General features: G+C 36.4%; 1 protein-coding gene across 11 annotated transcripts in view; it reads right to left on the minus strand.

The window, feature by feature from the left end:
- ZNF385B (zinc finger protein 385B) overlaps window positions 1-22,297 on the minus strand; it is a 459,310-nt gene that overhangs the window by 15,680 nt on the left and 421,333 nt on the right. For all 11 annotated transcript variants that reach the window (XM_053596741.1, XM_053596743.1, XM_053596751.1 and 8 more), the window contains one exon: window positions 21,696-21,858. In XM_053596741.1, the coding sequence (XP_053452716.1) occupies window positions 21,696-21,858 (163 nt within the window). The remainder of the gene's footprint in view (window positions 1-21,695; window positions 21,859-22,297) is intronic.

The raw sequence follows: 22,297 nt of genomic DNA on the forward strand, positions 1-22,297 counted from the left end.
TGGCCACCTCTGTCAATGTACTTTAGTTTTATCTATTTTTGAACTTTACGAAAGTGGAATCACACAATGTGTTCCTTTGTGTTTGGCTTCTTTCTATCAACATTGTGTCTATAAGATTCATCCATGTGATTGCATATGGAGCCTCCCCATTGCTGGATGGGATTCCACTGTATGAGTATGCCTCAATTTATTAATCTATTTTGTTATTGAACATTTGTAATATTTTTAGTTCTTGGCCATTTTAAATAATGCTACTATGGACATTCCTGTAAGTATTTTTTGGTAGACATATATACCCATTGATGTTAAGTATATGTGCATAGTAGAATTGCTGGACTGCAAGATATTCACGCATCTAGCTTTAGGAGATTCCGAAAAGAGTTTTCCAAACAATTTGTATTCCTATCAGTAATGCATAAAAATTCCAGTTGTTACATACACTGTTTAACACATGGTATCAATATTGTTGAATAAAGGTGAATGGATGTTAATATCTTTATATATCTGGTATATAATGCTATAGCATAGCACATTCTGGGCAAAACTTGTTGATACCAGACACATAAGTCTGCTTTAATACTGTTTCCTTAATAGCTGTGCAGACAATTCAGAAAATGGAATTAAGGAGAATAGAATACGCTACCCCTAAATATGCCTCTTTAGCATAAGGATTATTTTAAGAAAACAGTAGCCATAGGAGAAGCTCTGAAAACAGAGTAGAAGTTACCCTTGTAAGGCTGGGCATTGTGGCTCACGCCTGTAATCCTAGTACTCTGGGAGGCCAAGGCAGGTGGATTGCTTGAGCTCAGGAGTTTGAGACCAACCTGAGCAAGAGCAAGACCCCATCTTTAAAAAATCTGTACACATTGCAGGGCATTGTGGACGGCACCTGTAGTCCAGCTACTTGGGAAGCTGAGGCAAGAGGATTGCTTGAGCCTAAGAGTTTGAGGTTGCTGTGAGCTATGATGCTATGGCACTCTACTGAGGGTGACAAAGTGAGACTGTCTCAAAAAAAAAAAAAAGTTAGCCTTTTATATGAGATTATATCTATATGCTTTATAAAATATATAAGCGTGTGTCCTTTGTACCAGGAGAAGGAGGACTGTAATTTCTAGGGACTATTATCAATGGAGAATGCACTGATAAAATCTGCACAACAAATCTTATGCTTGTTTACTATTTACTTTTCCTGGTCCCTTCCTTACAATTGCTCTCTTCAATATCCTTCTTTGAAAACAGTATTTAAGCCTATATTCAAAGTCATTTTTTGGAGATTTACTCATTTCTCTGAGTATATCCCATTTATTCAGAAGGTATACATTTTAATAAATGGCTCTTTTCTCTTCTCTTATTTATCTATCTTTTGTTACAGGGATTAGTCCTAACCAAGAAATCAGAAGGAGGAAGAGAAAATTCTTTTTTCCTCCTCTGTAGTTGCAACTTTTTGTATAACCTAAGAAAGCAATAGTAATGGCCTTTAAAAATGCATTTTAGGCAAACATTTGCTTAGGTGTTATTTTCTCTGATCTTCACTTTTTGCTAATTTCCCAGCAGGATTAACGCACCCCTAAAAGAAGATTTTTTGATTTACAAATTAAGAAATACAAATTTCTGAAATACAAATATTCTTGGATTTTTGTTTTTGACATTACATATTTACTTATCAAGCTGTACAAATTAAAGCCACTAAAAAGGCATCATTTTCTATCTCTGAGAAATGCCAAAGACTTAAAAATTACAGTAAGAGGGAAGATTAGATGTATACTGCTTGGTGGGGAGGTAAAGTAGTCTAACCATTCTGAAACACATGACATTTCTATCATTTCACCACGTAACTCTCCAGCTAGTAATCTATCCTAAGGCAATAACCATCCACCCAAACCACGTAAGTCTCCAGCTAGTAATCTATCCTAAGGCAATAACCATCCACCCAAACCACGTAAGTCTCCAGCTAGTAATCTATCCTAAGGTGATAACCATCCACCTATTCAACTAATATTTATTGAGCACCTATTATGTACTATATGCTATACTAGGCAATAAAGTTAGAAGGAAAAAGACCAAGTGATGAAATTAATCATTTACTGAGGGAGGCAGAAAATAAGTTTGTGTGCACGAGTATTTATACATACAAATGTATCTCAGATAATCTATACATTTAAATATAAATAAATCTATTATTTATATAAATAATTTTTGTTGTTATAATAAATATATAAACTATTTTTATTATAATATCAAAGCACACAAAAATCATATTCAAAGCTATATATAAATGATATACAGAGGGTACCAAAGAAAGTATACACATTTTGAGAAATCTTGTTATAAGTAAAAGCAATCATTCTGAAAAGGTGTATGAACTTGATGTAAAATGGATATACCAATATGTCCAGGTACACTTGATAAGCAACGGTACTTTCAATTCCACGTTGAAAAGTAATACATAGATAATATCGCGTAAAGTGTGCATACATTTTTTTTTGCATGCCCTGTGTATGTAAATATATAGGATGTGCTGTGTGCTAAGAAGAAAAATAAAGCTGGGCATGATAAAAAGAGTTAGCTCTGGCCTGTCTGAAGAGATGATACTTGACAGACGCCTAAATGAAATAATAGAAATCCTGGGAGAAAGAGGGAAAAAGAACAGCAAGTACCAAAGTCCATCAAGTGGGAATGAGAAAAAAAAACAAGAAAAGTCAGCAAGATCGGAGTGTGAGTGCAGGATGCCAGGTGGAGGAGCTGGCAGGGACCCGCTCACACGGTCTGGTAGAGAATGAGAGAATGTTGGGTGTAATCTAAGTATGATCGCTGAGTAGGGAGAGAGGTGATCTGATTTGTGTTTTCACCATTTTGAGTGCCTTAAAGGATAAACACACCATTAAAGGATAAACACAGGGAGATCAGTTAGCAGGCCACGGGAGCCACCCACAAGAGGCAGAGGTGGCTGCTTGGGCCAAGGTGGGAAGTGTCAGGATACATTCGTAGGTAGAACCAACTAGGCACATTGCCTGGTATCTCTGGAGTATCAGAGAAAGAGAGTAATCAAGATTACTGCTGTAGCTTTGGCAGGAGCACTTGGTAAATGGTGACTGGTGCCATGTACTGAGATTGGAGATAACAGTATTTAGGATGCTGACACAATTGCCTAGTTTCTCAGCTAGGAAAACTTGGCTATTCTTAGTTCTACTCCTGACAGACTGATTAATTTTATGCAAGTGATTAATAAGTGGGACCCTAATTCTTACATGTGGAAAATGCTACCATTTTCTTATTGCCTTTAAGAACCAAGATTATAAAATTGAAGCTAGTGGTTCAAATGGAAGATACAAGGAAAAGTTAACAGCTGTGAGGAGTACGCTCAGACACGAGTCCTGGGTTAACTTGCAGACCAGTCTTTAAAAGCAAATCACTTTTAACTAAACAATCTCTGCTCAACACACCAGGCCCCAAAGAAATGATTTTAATTTTTAATTTTTGGGGCCACTGTTGTTCATTTATTTGCATACTATTTTTATAATTATTATTTTAAAAGACTAAAGTTTAAGAAAGTGCTTTAACATGTGCATTTTGCCTCCAATGAAAATGTAATGCTTATTGTATAGTCATTTACTGTTTGTCAAAAAGAGGCTCTGAAAAACCACGAACCTTGCTCATTGATACCTACTCACAACTTTCCAGAACAAGCCTTCCAGAACAGAAAAGGAGCCCTAAAACTTGAAAGAGTACTCAGGACACCAAGGCCACAGTTTTGATAGAATTGTATTTTGTGCTTTCTGAGATTACTGAAGAATACTGCTTGTCAATTAATACAATTAATTTTTCCTTTTTATACTTAATATTGCATTAACAAGAATTAAACAGAGGCATGCAGTGAAAGGACTGCTGGTCATGGTCTGTCCTGTATTCACAAGCACCTTGTCCAATATCTCATTATTATTATTCCAGAAAACAAAGCAATGCCCCTATTCTTCTTAACACTCATTAAACCAAGTTAACTCACTTTTATAAGGAATTCTGAGATCATTCTTTTCTGCTTTATCTTCACACTTTCTGAATAATAAGAAATTAATGGATGTCAGAGTACCTACTTCCTTTTAGTTGCACAGTCTCGTGAAAAATGAAGCTTAAAAGCCCATGGGGCTCTGCACCAGACAGAAAGAAAAACAAAACAAAACAAAACTACAGACTTGTATCTATGTAAATCAGTGTTGCAGAAGACTTTTTAAGCTTTACCTCATTTATCTCTTCCATATCTACACCTCTGACACAGTAGAAGCCACAGAAACTACCAACTGATGACAGATATTTTAAAGTGTCTAGGAGAATTCCACTGGATATTTAGATTTGAAAAAAAATTAATAGTAAAAAAGAAAAGCAGCAGCACACAAGCTGAACAAGTCAATTTGGTGCTTTGCAAAACAAAACCCTGTGAGAAATGGGCCAATGGGATGGCATCATCACTGTATTGCTGGGTGCACAAAGGCAGTGTATTCATTTGTAGTATAACAGGACTGCACCCGGGTAGAGGAGCAGGAAGAAAAGACCAATACTGCAGAGAATGATCAAAAACAGTAGTCAGTTTGCCTCACTTTATTTTCAAAATATTTTCCTGAAAGGTTATGTGTAGAAAGATCATGGAAAATTTAGTAATAATTTGCTCTATTTAAAAGATTTTTTTTTTTTTTTGGAAAGCAGAGCTTTTGGCAATGCAATAATCATATACATTTTAAAATTCTGTAATCACATAGATTAGATTTGCTTAAATTAGCAACATATAAGATGAAAAGTTACATACTCGGAGAAGAGATCAATAAATCAAAGAAATGGGTGGGGGGAGTGATTATATCATAGAGATAATACAACAGTCAGCTTCCTCATGGAAGCTTTAGCCTTCTTCAGTTCCAAGCCAATACTCTAAAGCTCTCATTCGCCAATGTCTGGGCTTTCATTTCTTAGAGAAATGATGATGAGATCACCCTAATGTGAGAATTTCTTCCATCTATTCCTAGTTTCTTTGTATCTCTGAGGAAAAGATGTACACTTTCACGTGGCCTCTGTTTTAAATCTCTTTCCAGTAGCTTCAACTACTTTCTTTCTATTGGATTCTTTTAGTCTACAAAATGCTGAAACTTCCATGTTCTGAAAGTCCTTCCCTGACTTGGTTCACTCTGCTTCCCCTCAACCCTTTCCATCTGCTCTGTACTGCTGACCAGGAAGTAGGCCTGTGGAGTGGCCCTTTCTGCTCCCTCTCTTCTGTTAATCCATATCCTCCTGCCAAAGCCAATGATGTCTCTTCAGTCTTCTCTTGCACTGCACGCAAATTACTTCTCTAAACCTTTCCCCACGAAGTCCACAACACTTTCCCCCACTGAGGTCTATAACACTTCCCTTCTCAGATTCCCCTTTAGCCTCTACAATAGCTCATTCTGGAGGCTCCCTTCATCAGCTTGCATTCTTCCGTCTGCCTCTAACTGTTGGCGTTCCTCAAGGTCACACTCTTCTCTTCTTGGGCACTAATTCACTTCAGTGACCTCCTCTACTACAGTGACATAGATTCCTAAGTCCACAAGTGAATTTGTTACTTTCCTCCCTGGTTAAAGACCTTCCCCACCCCCGGTAGTCTATAGGATATCTATTTTTAAACATCTCACGGGTATTTTGCAGGTATGTTATTCCTCACATCAGGTGGGGAATAACCAGTCATGTTAGCAGTGCCAGCAGTGACTACTGAATTCTTCCCTGTTTACCTTCTACATTTAAGTAACTACCAAAGTTTATCCATACTGTCTTCTATCACCCTATTCACCCTTTCATTTAGCAGACATTTATTCAGCAGCTGCTTTGTGCCACTGCTTCATTTCAGACCCTCATCTATTCTCTCTGGATTGCCATAAAATTCACTCATCTTGCTGCTCTAGACTCTGAGCCTGAATCCTCCCTCTTTCCCTGCTCTATGCTTTTTTTTTTTTTTTTTTTTTGCAGTTTTTGGCAGGGGCTGGGTTTGAACCCGCCACCTCTGGCATATGGGGCCGGTACCCTACTCCTTTGAGCTACAGGTGCCACCCTGTTCTATGCTCTCGTAATATCATCTTTACATAATTATTCTATGATCTTACATTAATTATAATTATTTATTTTCACTTCAAAATTATTACCAGGATAGACAGAACTATGTCTTATTTTTTTTTTCATGCTCAGTGTACAGAAAACCATAGGTGGGTAATAATTTTGTTGAAGTAAGGAATGCTCAATTCAAGAAAGTATTCTCTAGTCTCCCAAGTAAAAATATAAGAAAAATTCACTGCTAATAGCTGAATCATGACTAATGAAACAAATATACATAGAACAGACACATAAATTGCATTTTAGCTGTGATTATGTAAATTACTCTTATCATTGTTGTTAAGGCTATGTTTCCAATAAATAAGTAATGAATGTTGAAGTCAAAACAATTCTCTTAAAAATGGATCTCCTTGAAATGTATTAGCACAAATTCATAACAACAAAGACATTCCTTTGTGTCAGGTCCAATATTCTGATGTTTGATAAAATGAACAAATTTGCGGATTTCATTTTCTCCTTTATTAAGAATCCTACACAAACTTGTGTGTAGACAATGTGCTTCTGATAAAGATATAGCTAAGGCATGCACCTCTAACGGAAAATCTAAAGCACATGTGAAAACAAAATATCACCAAAATATACCCATTCCTCATTGCAGTTAAACTGGTGTTCTGTTTTTTCTCATAGAACTATAGGTATTCTGCATTCTTCAGAGGTTTCTAGCTCAATAATCTATCTCCGCAATACTCTGTACAGTCAGTATTAAATTACATCATGCTATTTTCATTTATCAATAACTACATGATTGATATATTTATGTAATAGTGCACTGAAGAAATTCCAAGTATTATGTCCTGTGGCAATATTTAATTTTGCCTACCCTTTAGGTAATAGATGTCCATCACCAAAAATGTCATTATGAAGACTTTAGTAATGATACCCGTCCTGACTAACCCAAATCTCCAAGGCACATAACTTTGCACCAACTGGTCTAACTCGGTATACCAGAAGTCCGTTAGTCATCCATTCTGGCTTTCAACTAGACGTCTCATTTAGACTTGGTATAATTCCAAGTGTCCCCAAAAGTTTATCAGAAAAGTATAGTACAGGCTGGTTTATCTCATAACAACTACTAGCTAGCTGACTTGCTTTATTTGTCATAGGATTTCCTGTTGGAAAATGATTTCAATGCCTCACTCTAGGGTGAACTGCTGAACTACCTTTGGAAAAGAAAAAGTTTTCTATATTGCTTATGCCATTTTGCCAGTGTGGAAAACAAACCAGAGTACTTTAAATCATAGGCCCAGATACACCAAATAGCTCAGGATACACATGGAAATTAAGGCTAGCTTTTAAAGTTCTCTGAGTATTAAAATATTACACATTGGGCCAATCTGATGCTGTTGTGGGTCCTTAACATCCAGCACCACATTACCATGCCTCCAGCTAAATTCCAGAAACTCTGTCTCTTCAAGCATAGTTAATGACTGTGAAGCTTGCTAATTCCTAATTAACTATGTTTATGTCTAATTTTCATCTCTTGGCTTTTATACTAATCCTGAAAGCAGGGAAAATTATCTATAAATTAAAGTGACTCTTCCCTGAATCAGAATCTGCATAACCTTATTAAAAAAAAAAAAAAAAGCTTCTTCATTTTAAGTAACCATGAAAGTGAAGTGACTAATTTTTAAGTCCTGGATGACTGGCCCTGTGCTGTACTCACACCTGCCAGGCTCAGTCCTAACTTAGGACATTGCTGCTTTTTCCATTTGAAAGCCCATGTCAATCAGGTTCTGGCCATTGGTTCTGGCCTGCAGTGATTTTGTACTTTAATAAAATGTCAGCCATTGCCCTCTTTGTTTGAGCACCACATGACAACTGCCCTGCTGTCCCTGTGCCACTTTGTTGGGCAGCAATAGCTGCCAGTCTCACTCAGATGAAACAGTGGCATCTCCAAATATCTCCATGTTGAAAACTGGCAGCATGTCTTCTCAGTATCAGTGAACTGGCACTGATACTAGTGAACTTGTCAGCTTTTCCGAGTGAGCATAAAAGAGGGCTTGTTTGCTAGAGTTCGAATCTAATGAACGGCTTTCTCCTATTCTGTGTAGTTTTTCAGCTATTTGACTTGTACAATAGAGAAATCATATTTCAACTTCTTTGGGTTGAAAAATTGCCCCTTTTGCAATGTGTCACCAAGAGATGTGAAACCGTCATTTCTGAGGAAGCTTTATTATGGAAAAGAATAAGTAACTCATGTCACTCAAATCAAGTCCCTCAGGGAGTAGGTCCAGTAGAGATTCAAAAGCCAGGAATAAGATTAAAAACTAATTTTCCAGGTGAAATGAGGAACAGGTTCTTTTTCTTCTAAATGAATGGCTCTTTACAGAGGAAAGAGATTCACAAGGTCCACTTGAATTCAGCTGTCCTCAGCTTTTTTCCCCACTAGAAGCAGAGATCAGAAAAGAGTTTTCTGGCAGGGGAGGTGTGGACTAACAATGGGAAGGGCAGCCTGAGAGCTAGTGAGGAACCTGAGGCTCTCTTCATCTCGTCATGGTGATAAAATTACAGTACCGTCAGGAAACACGCTTTTTGCCTCAAGCTCCTTCAGGGAGACAGGCACCAACCTTTCGGACCTAACTGGAGGCCTGCCCCGAGGAGCCTGTGCCGACATTCTAGGGCTGGACTGCTCAGGTATAAAAAAGCTACCAATCAGCTAAAAACATATCACTCAAAGCATTAAAAGCCAATCAGACTTTTTTTTTTTTAAATTTCTAATCTAGCATTTGTGCCTAAATTCAATCTGAAGCTTTCTTAAGAAGTTGTCAAAGCCAGCTATGTATTTAAAACCTATAGGTTGCAGGAGAAAGTCTGTTGACCGTAGAAAGTCTCTTTTTTAAAAAGTGACATTATTTTAAGAGGCGTGAGTTCTCAAGGGGGTTTATCTGGGGTTTCTAATCATGTTAAGCCTCTTAGGAATATTGCTATATGAATCCTTATAACTGTGTGACTGTGACCATGACAGCATTGAGCAAGAAATAGGGCATTGCGTTGCAAACTGTGAACCGAACACAGAATAAATGGCTAAGAGTTTCTTTCCCATCCAATCTGTGCCCCGTGATATACAAACTCTGTCAAGACATTAGAAATTACTATGCAAGTAACATATAGCATGTGGAGAACAGAGAAAAGAACCCATCATCCTGTCATCCTCAACGGGAGTTTTAAACTGGGCTCCGTGGACTTCTAAGGGATTCAAGGGATTCAAGAACTTGGATGGCAAAAACAACTTTTAAAAAATTGATCTCAATTGAAATTTACAATTTTCTTCAATTATAAACGAAGGCAAAAACTATAGCACTCCTGGCAGTACTTGTGACTTTGTCACGAATGCAAATCAGAGGTGCTCATCAGACACTGCAGTTGTCGTAGAATGCTTGAAATACTGTTCGTGCTCATCACCACTTCAAAATTATGGTAGACACTAGACGCACTGCTAGATCTTATTAAATGCATTATCATTATATTGCTATAGCATAACAGAAAATTGACAATTCTATTTCAATATAATTGGTTTTTTATAATTTGTATTTTATAGATTTAAAAATATCAGTCTGAGACTAGGCTTCACTAGTCAGTCATAGGAATTCATGGTATAGAAAGAGAAAGAATTTCTGTGTTTATGCCCATCAGTTCGTTCTGCCTTTATCTCTGCCTTTACCCATCATTTCAACCATTGTTACCAGCATCTTAATTCTCTTTCTTGTCCCCAAGTGTTCTTCACTGCTTGAGTTACTTGAATGGAACATTCCTTCCCATCTCAGGTCCTGTGAAGTGCTGGGTTCTCTGATGAGAATCCTATTCTCCCCCACTCCTAAACCAGGCCCTCCATTTGCTTATAACTTCTCAGCTGAAGGTACAGAGAGAATTTAAATCTCCTGCCCAGGCCTTCAGTCCTTCCCAGATGAGGTCAGTATCGCCAAGCTTGACATCACTTACTCAGTACCTGTCCTTCTGGACAATATGCTGTCATGAGGACAGAGCCTGAGTGTTTCTGGTTCACCACCATATACCATGGCATGATGCTAGGTATTCAGTGGGGGCTCAATAAATACATGAGTGAACATATCATTTTATAACTTTTGATTTAATATACTTTGGAACTTTTAAATTAAATATATTGTTTGCTTTTGCCATGTTGCTACTTTTATTTATTTTAAACCTGCATAATACAAGTACTTTATTTATGTAATTCCCCTAGTACTAATGATCTTGTTTCTATCTTTTATTAATACAAATGCTATAATGGACATGGTAACGCATAGTATTTTATTTTACTTGCTTTGCATTTAGAATTATTTCCTTGACACAGAGTACAGAAAGAGAAATTGACTGTTATAACGGGATAAACATTATTATGGTTCTTAATTTATCTATATGAAGTTGCCTTTCAAAGTGTTCTCTCAGTTTAAAATACCATAAGTAATAGAAGCAGATGAGCTGCTAATGATTATTCAAGTACTTAAAGTACTTAAAAAACGTTTTATTGGATATTAATCATTATGGGCTACTCAAAGGATTGGGTAAAATTTTGGTTGTAAGAAATAAATAACTTTCCCTAAACTCAAAATGCAGTATATGAATTAATTCCTTTATGGAGTAAAATTTCTTTACTTGTTAACAAAGAACTAAATATATTGTGCTAAGGAAGATGAATTACCTTAGATACAGCCATTTTACTCTTTACACAGGCAAAATCATCATAAGACACAGAAGTTCAAATATTTGAAAGCCAGGGAAAAAGTCTTTACTGTGATAAAAACTTCAATTATTTATGTCATTTCATATTGGAAAGAAAACAATGTACATATTTTTCTAAAGACTAAGTAATTAGTGGCCAAAATAAATACCAAGGAATCATACATGAAGAAATTTTTTTTTGCGAGAATTTTTGCGAGAAACTGGAAGTTAAATGTTTGGTTTGACAAGTTTCTCCTTTTTTACCAATATAAATGTCAATAGGGACTTGTTAGGCTGTGGCTGTGGCATTTCTCATTAGGATCACACCCGTGCCACAAATCCTTTGATCTTAGTAGCCAGTGCTGGCTCCAGGAAAGCCTACTTTTCCACATGTAGTACCCAATTTTCTCTCTGTACAGATGGGGATGTGTTGGCCTGTCCCTTATTTCAGTTCTATAGAGCAATCTGTCAGTCTGTAAGATGGGGATCCATCTCACCAAATACAGTCTTCTTATCCTGTTCACATCCTAGGGAGAGCAGTACAGCTTCCCTATTCAATTCCACTTAGTTATATTCATTTAATATGTCCTAACTACGTGATTACTGTGTGCAGGACGGAGTATCAGAAGTCTCAGGGGACAGAATGAATGAGACATATGAATTTGTGGACAGATAAGTATAAACACATTTCTTCTATTACATAAAAAAGGTGAGGAAGGCCAAAAGAGTTCTTCCACACGTTTAAATGTCTCATTGGGGTAGTCAGGTTCAGGAAGCTGTAATGTCCTGGGATGAAAACACAGATGCAATGATTACACTAATAAATAATAAAATAAACACATAAAGAGGAATGTAAGTGCAGGTCACTGTTGCATGCCAACATGGCATGAAATGATTCTAGAATCAAAATAAGGACAAGGTCTGGAAATGTCTTTGAACAAATTGTTCCTTTCTTTGGCTACCATCTATTGAGTGTCTGTTGGATGATGTGCACTGTGTTGGGAACTTAACATTTATGGGGTAGTTAATCCTGATAACCTGAGGAGGTAAGTGTTAGTACTCCCATTTCATAGATGAGAATAGAAGATCAGTGGGCATGACTTGGTCAAGATTATGTGAGATCAGAGGCAGAGCTAATCTGTCTGACTTCAAGCTTATGCCCTTTCTACTATGCTAGATAGATGCAAAGTATGGACATGGCACTCAGAAAGTATACCTTGGTTTATTGATCCTTATACAAAGCCTCTCACAACTTGTTCTTTTAAAAAGCAAAACTATTTATAAAATAGAGTGGGGGGGGGAAGAAACAGAACGACTTTCTGATGGCAGACTTTGAAGAAATGTCACTTAGTAAAAAAAAAAAAAAAATCTCAAATGGCCATCAGCAAGCATAAGTAGTAATGTCATGGTGTAGATTTCAGGACTGCCCAGGTGAGACTCTGGATTGAAATTACTTTCCCAAATGAATGACTCCAGGCCATTATTTCTCCTCTCTGGGTCTACTTTCTGGAGTCCATAAGAAGACTGCTATAATCATTAAATAAGGTAGTATATATAAAATATTTAGCATAGAATAAAGCACGCATAATGATTATTCCAGTACATGTTAATCACTAGTAGTACTGATGTTAAAATTACTTTTTGCATATAAGTCTAAGAAGCTTGGATCTGTTTTTCTATAACAAAGGATATTAGGTGCAGCATAACGGAATATGATAGCTGACCACTGTAAGAGGCAGCTGTCATCTCTCACGGATAGAAGAAAGAAGGGTAGCTAAAATAAGACACCACAGGAGAGCCATGAAAAAAACTCTGTAAGGCCATCAATAACAGGCATTTCTACTATAATTTACATTTTGTAAAGCTCTCTTACAATCACTTTATTTGACACATACACCACTGTTTGATGTGGGGAGAGTATTATTTCTTCTTTTCAGATGATAAAAGAGCAGCTAAGAAAATTTATTAACTTCCCTGGAGTTTGCTGGTCTAAGAGCAAAGAGCACCACAATGATGTCCTGTCCAATACAGTAGCCACTAGCCTGTGTTGCTACTTAAAACTAATTAAAATGAAACAAAATGAAATATTTAGTTTCTCAGTAGCATGAGGCATGTTTCCAAGGCTGAAGAGCCACATGTGGCTGGTCACACACACGTTGGACACGCAGATTACAAATTTCATTATATCACAGGATATTTTATTGGACAGTGCTGGTCTGTAGAAATGAGAGGACCAGTTCATTACTATATAATACTATGCCTGATGTTCATAGCAGAAACTTGAGTCTCAGAGAAAGGAGTCAGGGAAGATGAATATATTTTAAAAATGTTTCTGTGAAAAACAATTTAAGCTTTATCCTGTAAGGCCAACTTTGCATGGCACTAGACTGCAAGCCTCACCAGAATCGGACCCAGAATCCCCCAAAATTCATAGCACAGGAGCCCTCCTCCCTGAGTCTACAAATTCAGTAGCTCTATTTCAGCCACGTCAGAAAAATTTGTTACTGTTAAAGAATTCTTCTTGAAGCAAATAAGTGGAACATCATAAAAATATGATAACCTTTGTTGAAATCTCAAGGGCATTTATGGTTATATATTTACAAAGTTATTCAATGTACATACAAAGTCCTTTTATATTCCAATATCTTTTTAATGCAGGAGCGTTGTAAATAAATGTAATCAAAAGAGGTGACTGCTAGTTAAAATAAATACAATCAAAGATGAAAAAAGTTTTTAAAGGCAATATAAGCAGAGAAATCAAAGGTTTTGTTTTTTAGAGTGGTTTATAATATATGCCCGGTAAATCAGAAGTTAACATATCCCTAGTAAATCACAAGCTTTTTGTTCACTTTTCTTAGAGCAGCCCTAAAAAACAGCTTTCAAAAGTGGAGAAACAATAAAATGTGTACCATTATTTCCAAGCAATATAAAATGCTCAAAAGTTTCCTAAGTTAGTTTCCAGAGGATGACAAACATTTAACTACCTAAGAATCTTCAGCCTTGCCTGGAAGGATGCTGTTGTCAAATTCAAGGTGCATGGGCAAAGATGAAGGCAGCTTCATTTTTTAAATTGACTTCGGAAGTCTTAATGATATATGTACATTTCATGAAAACATGAGCCTTAGTATAATGGTCTGTTCTCTTTAGACAGATGGGACTCATTTATGTTCTACATGACTGTACCCCAGAAATTCAGACTTAAGATGTTTGTCATAAATATAGGTAATCTATTATTTTATAAGGGCTACTAAATTTCAGCTTCCTGGATTTGAATAGATGTATGCCAAATTTATGATGGTGCTTGTTTATAAATGACAGATGCCGCCAAAGCAGAAAACTATCATTTTCTTCTATTCAGTATCACAAGGTCCTGTTGTGAGAGACAAAAAGGGGTGAAGAGGCAGTTAAGAAGACCTTGCTGGTTAATTGATGGAGTCCTGTGGCAGTCAGTGGAAATGAGAACTTGTCAATTATAAAACTTGGCCCCATTTGTAACAACACATAAAAAGTATGAAACACACGGGGGGACCCATAAAAATGACGAGGTGAGGGTCTCCATTTGTATCTTTGGCAGGAAAACTCTTCCACAAAATTGACAATGCACTCTCAAATGGCAATAGGGTGACCATAAAAAGCTGAACTGCAGCCTTCCCAGGCAAATCATACTGATCTACTAGTTGATAAATACTCTGGGTTCACACTTGAGGAATTTCTACTATGCAGAAGCACAAAATGCTGAAAACTAAAATGAGTTTTGAGGTGCCCTGTTCTCTTTCCCTGCTTTTTAGGTCTTTTTCTAACACCATTATCTCATAGTCTCCATAGGTCATGGGTGTGGAATGAACAAAACAATCTTCTTACTCCCAGTGGAAATCTTTTGAACAGAATGATTCAAAGTGCTACTGAAGATGTGGGCAGTGTTTACAATAACCCACTATACACTTTCAGAGGCAGGACAAGGCTTCTTCTATGTTGGCAATGGCCTTTCTCGATATTAACTTCTACCTCAGTGAATATATTTGGCTTTAGACATGTGAAACCTATAATTGTCAAGCTGGAGCTTTGAGATCATTTGTTACTTGCCATTTACCTGAAATGAGTATTTTTATTCAAATTTACCCTTGCAAAGACCTGTAACTTCTAAAACTTTGCTTTCTAACAGTTAAACATTACAGGCAATATACAGGTTAGAAACTAAAGATTATCAATAAAACAAAATCTCTAATGCACCTTCACTACCACAGCACCCACCAAAAAGCACCAACAGTGTACAAGCAATTTAAAAGTAATACATGTTCCCACTCACTAATTCTTTGACCACTGGAATACTTGAATTTGTTCCTCTAAGTCACAGAAGATTATAAATAGTTGGAATAACAGAACAAGAAACCCTGAATTCCCACTCTGAGACTACTGGGATTTCAATTGTGCAACCTCACACACGAGGTCTGACTATTAAGTTCATGAACTCATCCTAGAAAAAGTGCTACATACCTCATTGCTGAATATTACTATGGTCACCTTCAAAGTCCTCTCCCCATCTGGTGACCATAGTGATATTTAGCATTGCAGTTTGCAGCACTTTTTCTAGAGTGAGCTTGTGAACTTAATTGTTAGACATTGTACAATGACAGCTCTGATGGCCATTTCAGAAAAACAGTTCCAAAATTGCTTTGAAGAGTGGCCAGCTTTCCAAGGGAAGTACCTTGAAGGAAGCCATAGTGATATTCAGTACTGAGGTATGTGGCACTTTTTCTAGGATGAGTTTGTGAACTTAATTATCTAGCAACCTTATAAGCCATCAGCCCTCCAGAACTCAGTTTCTCTATTGTTACCATATGTTGGGGAGCAGCTTGAAGGGGGTAACTATATATTATTTCTCTTTATATCCCTAATATTCAAAATGCTAAAACAAAAATACCACTATGTTGGAAATTCTTTGAGGGCAATAAATGTCTTTCTGTTCATTATTGTACCCCAGTGTGTGGCAAAATATACAGATATACTATTTACTATAGATAGCAAATATTTGTTGAGTGAATAAATGAATACCAAATTTGTTTCATGAATGAATAAGAGACAGATACTAATTTTGGCCCTACTTTCCTGGTTAAGAGCAGTCACATCCACGCGATTAGCTCTTTTATAAACTGAACAAATTAAAGGTGTCCTTTTTATTATATTTTAAGAAGAACATGCTGGTTCCATTATCTGTGTTCTTAAATGCTTCTATATTTAGGGCATTTTGAATCATTCCACATGCTTTTGTCTATTTAGACAGCAACTAGTTAAAGGGTTTTTAAATGGCCATCTGACCTTTGACAAAGCAGAAAAAAACATACACTGGGGAAAAGACCCCTATTTAATAAATGGTGCAGGGAAATTTGGATAGCCATATGTAGAAGACTGAAACAGGATCTTCACCTCTCATCACTTACAAAAATTCGGATGGGCAACAGACTTAAACCTAAGGCATCTAACAATTCTAGAAGAAAATGTTGGAAAAATTCTGATAGACATCAGACTAGGCAAGGAATTTATGAAGAAGACCCCAAAGGCAATCACAGAAACAACAAAAATTAACAAATGGGGCTTGTTTAAATTAAAAGGCCTCTGTACAGCCAAAGAATTGATAGCGCAAACAGACAACCTACAGAATGGGGGGAAAACATTTGCAGGCTATATATCCAATAAAGGGCTGATATCTTGATATATCCAATAAAGGGCCAGAAGCTATAAAGAACTCAAGCAAATAAGCAAGAAAAAAATCAAACAACCCCATCAAAAAGTGGGTAAAAGACATGAACAGACATTTTCCAAAAGAAGATACACTGATGGCCAATATGTGTATCTTCAAACATGTGGAAAAAAGCTTAACATAGCAAATCATGTGGGAAATGCAAGTCAAAACCACAATGAGATATGATCCAACTCTAGAGAAAATAGCTTTTATCAAAATGTAACAAAACAACTCATCCTGGTGTGGATGCAGAGAAAAAGGAACACTTATACACTGTTGGTGGGACAGTACCTAGCACAATCTCTCTGGAAAGTCATATGGAGATACCTCAAAGAGCCAAAAGGGGACCTTCCATTTGATCCAGCAATCTCGTGGATAATAAGTCATTTTATCAAAACACCCCTGTACTCAAATGTTTAATTGTACAATTGCAAAGATGTGGAATCAACCTAATTGCCCATTAATATATGAATGCATTAAAAACGTGGCATATGCATACTATGGAGTACTACTCAGCCACAAAAAATGGTGAATGAGTATCTTTTGTAACAACGTGTATGGACCTGAAGTATCCAAAGAATGTAAAAAAAAAAAAAAAACAAGAACACCACATGTACTCACTATTAAATTGGAACTAATCGATCAATACTCATGTGCATATATGGTACTAAATCTCAATAGAAATCAGGCAGGTGGGAAGGGGGAGGAGGGCACAGGCAAATTTACACCTAACGGGTATGATGCATGCATCTTGGTGTTGGGAATACTTATAACTTTGACTCAAACAGCACAAAAGCAATTCATGTAACCAAAATATGAAATAAAATAATAATTCACTTAAAACCAAATAGCTTTATGTAGTAGAAACTAGAAATGTATCTACTTTTTTAAAAAATTAATGCTAAAACTTAGACATATATACTATTAGGTAAACTATCAGATTATCATTAGGTCATATTTTACTATTTTTAAGAAACAATTTTCTTTTAAGGCTCTGTATTTTTGAACCTGTTATGATAGCTTTTTAGCCTTTTGGCTAAGATCAAGTGAAACAAAAAATCCTTCAGTTTGATGTATGGGACATCTTATCACAGGTGTGTTATCATACATTTGGCATCATGACATTTGAATTCCAGAGGTAAATTTGGGTGCAGTATCTGGCCAATATGTTCTAGCCATCTTCCTGAAGCTGATTAACGTTTACTGTGTTTTGACCCCGATTCTCCCAAAGCACATTTTCCCTCCTTCTCACTATGTTTCAAACTTCCACTGATGCATCTTTAAAAGTTGGGAAATATCTTAGGAGATCATCAAGCCATTTCTTTGTATTTTACCTATTAATTCTACTTCAACATCTAAAATGTGAATGAGACAGCTATTATTACTTAACTGCCTTTAATGAAATATATTTAATTTTCTTAAATGATGTAGTTAGAACTTCTTATAAAAAATAACATTTCTGCAATTGTAGTTTAAATTCATTTTGTTTACTTACCTGAGATAAAACAAGAAAGTTTCCCATAATACCCCAAAATGGTCATATATGATAGCTCCATTATAACAACTCTCTTTGTATTATACAGATCCAAATGCAACATGAGCCAAATTATGCCTCTATGTATAACATAAAAGAGCGAAATGGTTATCCCAACAGCCAAAATGGCAGAAAGATGGCTTCCGTAGCTTTTGGAAGATTGTTAGATCACTTCTTAGAATAAATAATGTGTGCACTCAAGGAGCATAGAGACGTCATCTGGGGGTCCCATGTTCCTTGTTAGATACTCTGAATTCACACCTTGCCTTGACTGATATTCAGTGAACCCAGGGTGCTGCTCTCTCCCTTAATACCCTCTTATTTCCTCTTCCTTAAAATTTGCTCTCATTGAACAACACTGTGTTGCCAAGCTATTGATGCTAAAACATGAGAAGGAAAATTGAATTAGTCAATCCTGTGGATGTTGTGAATGCCTGAATATTTGAAATCTGGCATCTGAGACATCAAGTGTGTAACATTTTCACTTTTCATTCAAATATCTAAGAATCACAAAAATACTACCTAAGCACACTTGACAGGAGCTCTTCATTCAGAAGAGAAAGACCAGTGCTAGAGAATTTCAGTCCCATGAGATTTGCCAATCAACCATGAATTTTCACTGGGACTATTACTCTAAATTTTTGGATGACTCCTTAAAGGCAATGTTGTCTGAAATAAAACATTTCAGTCGATCAAGTGTCACAATCTCCATTTCTCTTTCTCACTTCCTTTCCTCTCTTCAGTCTACCTAGAGTTTTTATGAAGCACTGGTTTTGTGTCTTCTGTTTTTCTAAAACAAGATTTTAAATGAAATGAAAGCCAGATAATAACAAAAATCTAGTACTCTGACAAAGCTCTAGGAGCTTTTCAAGGATTTAGAAATAGGTGATTAGCAATATATTATGCATTAATTACATTGTTTAGACCAGATTTCCCATCTGGACAAAGCTTCTAATTTTCTAACTTAAAAATTCTATAAAACACATACGGGAATTCTTAGAAACTTGCATTTGGTCGAAGAACATATATCTATTTAGCAAATACAAACCACTTTGTTTATAAATATTGCCATCTTTCAACAACTTTGGCATTGCTTTTGCAAATGTAATAGAAGAAATAAAATTATTAATACTTATACAAAAATATGGAGATAATTTATATAGGTTTTAAGTAAGGAAACATGGAAAATGAGGTAATCATGAAATATAGGTATTTTCCATCACTTTTAGTCCAAATCTGTATGGTCATGTGGTGAGTGAGGTCAATACTATTACAGCAGGTGTTGTGAGGGTGGGATAATGTAGAGGAAGCAGAGAACGCAGGATTAAAGACCACCTACTGAAGAAAGGGTGCTGTGGTTGAGATCTGTTTTTCTCTCCCTCCTAGTTCTAGGTCTTACTAAATATTTCTTGTTCCTTGTTTATATCACTAATATACTTAACCCTGGCGTGTTCCAAATGCTCAGTGAGCAAACACAACTGCTTAGGGAGTGTTTCTGTTTTATGGAGCACCCACTAACATTTGAGTGTTCAAATAAAAGGCTTGAATTGTTAAATTTTATTTCAACAGATACTTGTTGACATTGAGCACCCCACAGGTATAAACTGTGACTATAAGCTAAGCACCTTTATTTGGATTTCCTGTTTCCATGTTGTTCTTTCCTAGATTCTATCTTCTAATCTTTGACTTTTCCTCCTACTTTCTTTTCTCTTCTGTAACTTTTCTTCTCCCTTTGTCTTCTTCTTCTTTTTTTTTTTTTTATTGAGTCTTCTTTTACTAATCCTTCTCTATTTCTGTTTTAGATACTTTTTTCTGCTCACTACTTTTACTACTACCCCTAGAGCAAACTCAATTTCCCAATAGTAATATAACTGCATTGGGGCATTGTGCTCACTCAGGAGCCGTGCTGAACTCTTACCTATCAACTGTTCTTTTAGCTCAAGTCACAAAATAAGCTGACAGAATAGAGTGAAACAAACTTTCATTGTTTTTATATTTCCCTTATACATTCTTCTGGAAGTAAAGGGCGCAATTCAGGTAATAAAATCTTTGGCAGAGTCTTGATTTATAAGGGCAATGATATCTCATAGAAAATAAAACCAGGCAGGAAGTCAGGAGATGATGGTTCCCGCTCTTCCAAACACTGGATAACCTCCAGCAAATAACTACCACAACCCACACCTTCAGTTTGCTATTATGTAAAACAGAGATAATAAATACTGTACCTGATAAATACTGGTTAAAGAATAATTAGATAATATATGCTAAAAGGCTTTGTTCTTTAGAAGGGGAGAAGTGCTATATAATAATCTAGTATTTATTACTGTATCTGTTCATCAGAAAACAAGATTAAGTGATTCTATCACATAAAGAATGAAAAGTCTTTCTGTGATACCAAATTTGGGTTAGCTTATTATTTCTAGGCTGTTGAGCTTTTGTTGCCAGCATCTATGGAACCTGATCAACACTAGCCCTTTTTGCGTAGCCTCTTTGAACAGGTTTTTCTGAATCTTCCTCTTATGGCAATGGATTTGTTCTTTTCCAGAGCCCTGGGTAGCCATGGGAAACCCTTCTTAAGCCTCTTCCTCAAATTCTACAATGATCTGAAGAGCAAAAGAGAATTAGAAATGAGTGTGTCTTCCAAAACAGAGAGGTTCCTACAGAGAAAGTCAAATGTAGGAGATTCGTACAGAGAAAGTCAAATCTAAGAGACAGAACATATTCGGTTAGCCTCTTTTTAATAGACACTGTTCCTCAATTAGCCACTGAAACAAGATAACATATCTGTCATGGGCCCCGAGGGGCAGATGTTAGAGTGTGAAAGCCTATTAACCATCCAATTGCATGGTATACATGCTGCAAAATGATTTTTTTCTCTTTCCACTGAATGAACTTACTCAGAAATACTGCTGACTCATTGGGACTATGAAATATAGATTGTTCTTAAGAGGCATTTCCAGTAATAACCCATTTTCATTTATATGGACAGTTCTTCTGTTAATCAATCCATGACTTTGTAAATAGTTCCCTTAAAATCTTTAAGTTCATTTGTAACTCTGAGAGGAAATCCACAAAGGTTTTAAAAAATCATAATCTTTTATTACAAAGCACATTTCTAGATTTATTTACTAATGCCATTCTCCCAGAAAACTGCACCTTTTACCTTTCGCTGGGGTAAGAGAATTCAAAAATGTCTACTAGTAAAGAAGTTCAAGAATTCCCTCACTTAAAAAGTCAATAGTAAAAACCAAACATGAAAGGAATGGAAAGAAGCAATAATTAACTCAGTATTTTAGATCCCTTTACTGATTTTTGTCTAAACACATTGTGACTAAGTAGCTCCTACTAATTTTCATGCACATATACTTTTATATATGTATATATATTTACACACACATATATATTTAGATGTATATACTTAACAACATGGAATGGCAACATATCAAATGCTTAAATTTCATGCAAACACATAAATCCCTCTTGTGAAGGAAACATACTAATATTACAAAGCAAATCATGGAAAGTAACATGCAATAACGGAGGGTAGGACAGTGGGGTTGCGGTGGGGGAACAGGAGAAACACAAAGAATGTAAAGAACAAAAAGTGTCATTGACCTGATTTGTCAGAGCTGTTGCCTGTGATTGGAGTGATGGAGCAGCTGGGATTAGCCTTTGCGCTGTCCTTGGAAGAAACCATTTTGGGTTTATTTTTCGTTGCCTCTAGTGCTTTGACCTTCTTGGCATGTTTACTTCCTTTGTAGTGGGCCTCGGCCTGGCTCTACAAAGGAGAACAAATCAGGCTCATTTTTTGCTACTTACAAACACCACAATGGATGATCATGCAGGAAAAAAAAAATACATTCAGTCATAGGCACCACAGACATTCACAGCTCAGGGCTTGACTACGTTTTTGGCATTCAATGAAGTGGTACACTGCTATTTAAGAGGTAGTAATACATCAAAACCCTCTATACAACACAGAGAAACTGTACCTTTAAAAAACCCAGACATTACGTGAGGGGACAAGAGTCAGGGCAAAACTGTGATGAAGGTGAGCTTTGTCATCAGTGCCCTCTCCCTGGTGCCCGTTGGGTTTACTTTTCAGATATTCCTCTGGCATCAGCAGCTTTGCGTGTCCTATGCATGCACATGGGTATGACCTTCCACAACCATTTCCCTTTAGTTAAAAATTCTGTCTGCTCTACATCTGTTTTCTG

This window comes from Nycticebus coucang, chromosome 7 (assembly GCF_027406575.1).
Source record: "Nycticebus coucang isolate mNycCou1 chromosome 7, mNycCou1.pri, whole genome shotgun sequence".
NCBI classification, from domain to species: domain Eukaryota; kingdom Metazoa; phylum Chordata; class Mammalia; order Primates; family Lorisidae; genus Nycticebus; species Nycticebus coucang.